At 27.4% G+C, this 4,231-nt stretch overlaps 1 protein-coding gene across 1 annotated transcript; it reads left to right on the top strand.

The window, feature by feature from the left end:
* The first annotated feature begins 1,667 nt into the window (after positions 1-1,667).
* On the top strand, positions 1,668-3,755 carry LOC102624343 (protein WHAT'S THIS FACTOR 9, mitochondrial). Its single transcript, XM_006485551.4, has one exon. The coding sequence runs from the start codon at positions 1,997-1,999 to the stop codon at positions 3,251-3,253; it is 1,257 nt and encodes a 418-aa protein (XP_006485614.1). The 5' UTR covers positions 1,668-1,996; the 3' UTR covers positions 3,254-3,755.
* Positions 3,756-4,231: the final 476 nt, after the last annotated feature.

Below are 4,231 nucleotides of genomic sequence, written 5' to 3'. Positions count from 1 at the left end.
ATTATTAAAAATAATGTCAAAAATTAATTAATTATATTATAATATTTTGCTCCTTTTTATAATTTTAACAAACGCAAAATTATAAATAAATTAAGTGCTTGTTTGATATGCTTTATTCAATGGTTGTAAGTGCTTATTTAATTTTATAATTTATTATTATTATTTTTTTTTAAGCACAACTTTTGAAGATTATATAAGTTATTTTGCCTCCATTAGTAAAAGTTTAAATTTTTGACTTTTGGTAATACAGGTAATTTTTTTAAATTCCAAAATATCTAAAATATCTTTTATTTCATTAACAATCTTATTTTATTCATTTCATAACATAACTTAAAAGAACTTGGTTATTAAAGTAATTCTACAATTTTTAATTAAAGTTCTAGTTGGCAACCAAATAGCTAATATCTTTTTAGTAAAAACTGTATTTATAAAAATTCTACTTAAATAAACCTCATTTGAAAAATTATATCAAATGGAACTTAATTAAGGTTTCATAAGAATTTACCTGTTAGGAATTAGAATATGTTAGAAACGGAATAGATTGGAATGTGAATGAGCTGAAGTGGGACTGAGAATGAGAATAAGAATAAGTTGTTTACTTGAGCTACAAGAATCAGAATAGAAATCGGCTGAAATCCCATTGACGTGTATATTTTATCTTAGAATCGGAATCGAAATAAGTTGAATTGTTTCAATTTACTAAAATGCCCTTAGTTAATTATAATAATAACTATCATCATCATCATCATCATTATTTGTGATTTTTGTTATTAAAAAATGATTAATAATAATAATAATATTAAAAATAATATCATTAATAATTTATTAAAATACCCTTTGTTCATTATTGTCATTTGATGATGATCATAATAATGATGATGACGACGATGATGATGATTAAAATAATAAATAATAAATAAATAACAATAACAACAATAATAATAGTAATAATTAATAATAAATTTTATAATAATATAAATAATAAGTAAAATAAAATAATTAATAAAAATAATAATAATAGTAATAACAACAACGACAACGACAACAACAATAACTGAATTCCAAAATGATAATAAATTTTCAGTTTTTTTTAATTTATATTCAAGAACTCAATAATATATTAATATATTAATCGTTATATTAATTAATTAATTAATAATAATAATAATAATAATATTATTATTATTATTGTGATTATTTATTAAAAAATTATGATTATTAATAATTATTGTTAATAATATATTAATATATTAATTAATTGTAATAATTATATTAATTAGTTAACAATAATATAGAATGGATTATAATAATAATATTAATAATTATTAATGAGTATATTAATTCATTAATAATAATAATATATTAATTATTGTGGTTATTTATAATAATAATATAATTATTAATAATTATTATTAATAATATATTAATTAATTATAAATAAAGATAAAGTGGACATTTTAAATTTTAAGGAGGGCAAAATAATCAATTCTAAAATGAGAGACTCATTTCTAAAGGATCTTTCATTCCTCATTCTTAAATTATGTAAATCCTATTATTCTGATTTTAATTTCTAATTATATTTTATGAAATAAATACTGTCAATTATTTTAATTTCCTAATTCAGCGAATAAACGCTACATAAAAGATGGTCAAAGCTCAACTTGTAGTTAAAAACACGGCACATGGTGTGCATAGCTTATGGAAGGTCGAACCCAACCATCCATCGGCCGAAACAGCTCTAAGAGTTTAGGCTCGATTTGATAGAGCAACTTCTGGATCATTGTTACCTGGCTTAAAATCAGCCCCGACCAAGTGTTTGAAGAAATGGCCAAGTGAAACAAGTACCTTTCTTTTTTTTTTTTGAATTAAGTGAAATAAGTACCTTTGAGTTCAATGGCAGCAGATTCTTTTAGGGCGGCAATTGCCTGGCCTCAATAATTCAAACCCAGGTGCCCTTAATCTATCAATTTGATTCTCTTCAACAGCACCCTAGCTAATGTTATTCAACAAAACCAACACCAACACCCTAAAAACCCTAGTCTTCAATACCAAAAAGACGGTCTTTAATTCCATTTTGATACAAACCCAGAAAAAGCCACCACCTTTCACATACACTCAAAGCCAAACCTATGTTAATGTGTACATGAAATGGAAGAAAGATTCATACTTTGATTCAATTGAGAGAATCCACAAGTCCGTAGAGCTCAAACCCATCCTTGCTTTGAAAAATGTTATTGCCCAACAGCCCTCTTGTTCAATCCCAATCTCTGCTATTTCAAAAAGAGGACTTGAGTTTGATATTCATATTAAAGTTGCTAGGTTTTTGAGACAATACCCATCATTCTTTGAAGAGTTTACAGGTCCTTTGTACAGTTTGCCTTGGTTTAAATTGACCCAAGAAGCTATTGAGATTGATAGAGAAGAGAAAAGGGTGTATGAGGAATGTAGAGATGATTTGAGAGAGAGGTTAAAGAGGTTTGTTTTGATGAGTAAAGAGAAAGTTTTGCCTTTGAAGATTATTAAAGGAATGGAGTGGTATTTGGGTTTGCCTAGTGATTTTTTGGAGCATTTTGAAGTGAATCTTGACGGCTCATTTAGGTTTGTTGAAATGGAAGATGGGTTAAAAGGATTGGCTGTTGAGAATATTGGGGAAGAAAAAGTGTTATCAGTGTTGCAAAGAAATGCTATGAAAAGAGGATTGTATGTTGGAGAACCAATGGAGCCTATTGAGTTTCCTTTCTTTCCTCAAAAGGGTTTAAGGTTGAAGAGAAAGATTGATCATTGGTTCAATGAGTTTCAGAAAGTTCCTTATGTGTCACCATATGAAGATTATTCACATTTGGATCCTGATAGTGATGTCGGTGAGAAAAGAGTTGTGGGGTTTCTTCATGAGTTGCTTAGTCTCTTTGTTGAGCATTCAGCTCAGAGGAAGAAGCTTCTGTGTCTTAAGAAGTACTTCGGATTGCCACAGAAGGTTCACAGGGCATTTGAGAGACATACACATCTTTTTTATTTGTCTCTGAGGAACAACACTTGTACTACAATTCTTAAAGAGCCTTTCTGTGATAAGTATGCTATAGAGGAGCATCCATTGGCAAGAGTGAGAGAGAAGTATATTAAGTTGCTGAAGCAATCAAAGGTGATTTTAAAGACCAGGAGGCTGAAAAATCAGTCTGATGATCAAGGGAATTTGGGAAAGGATTTGGATTGTGAGGATGAAGAAAGAAGAGAGAGAGCAGATTGTTCTGTGTAAATGATTCTCCATTGGTGTTGAAGTGATGCATTTTATGGCCGAATTGGAGCAATTACAACAAAATCTTGAAATGCTTTAATTAGGCCATAAAATGCATCACTTAAAACACCACTAAGAAATCATTTACACAGAACAATATGCTCTCTCTCGCCTTTCTTCATCCTCACAGTCCAAATCCTTTTCCAAATTCCCTCGATCGTCACACCGATTATTCAGCCTCCTAGCCTCCAAAATCATATTTGATTGCTGCAGCAAATGAATTTACTTCTAATCCTTGTTTGAGTGGACTTGTAATCCCATCAATCCTTGTTGTTAGGCAATGTTTGGGTGCTGGGATTAAGTGTGAGATTGAATTAATTTTTGGAATTAAATTTTAATTCATGTTGGCAAACTTCATTTTGATTAGACTAGGGAACTACATTTGAATTTAATCTTAAATTATGTGATTGCTAATCCCAATTTAAGGGAATTAGATTAAAAAAAAAAGATTGTCCATTTATGAGTTTTTCATTTATATCACTATTTTTTACTCATACATTAAATTGGTTCGTTTACTTCTATTGTATATTTAATAATTTATCATAAAATTGACCATTTAATAATTTATTGTAATATCGATTAAATAAATTTAATAATCTCAAATGTAATATTATAAATAATCATAGACATTAATACTACCAATAATTAATTGATTTTACATAATTATTTTTTAAATATTTAATAAAAAATAATTAAATATTTAAAAACTATTTTATCTAATTATATTTTTTTATAATAATTATGACTACTCAATACCTAATTTACAATATATTTAATTGGGAGATTGCCAATTTCCCCCCTACAATAATCAACATATACCATTTTTCCCCATGCTATTTTTATAATGGCCAAAAACCCCTCTGATAGCATAAATTTATAATATTACCCTTATTTTTAACTACTCTTTTATTTATATTTATTATAAATTAAATAAATCAC

This window comes from Citrus sinensis, chromosome 4 (assembly GCF_022201045.2).
Source record: "Citrus sinensis cultivar Valencia sweet orange chromosome 4, DVS_A1.0, whole genome shotgun sequence".
NCBI classification, from domain to species: domain Eukaryota; kingdom Viridiplantae; phylum Streptophyta; class Magnoliopsida; order Sapindales; family Rutaceae; genus Citrus; species Citrus sinensis.
The sequence above is the reverse complement of the archived record's forward strand: the minus strand, read 5'-3'. Positions and strand labels throughout refer to the sequence as shown.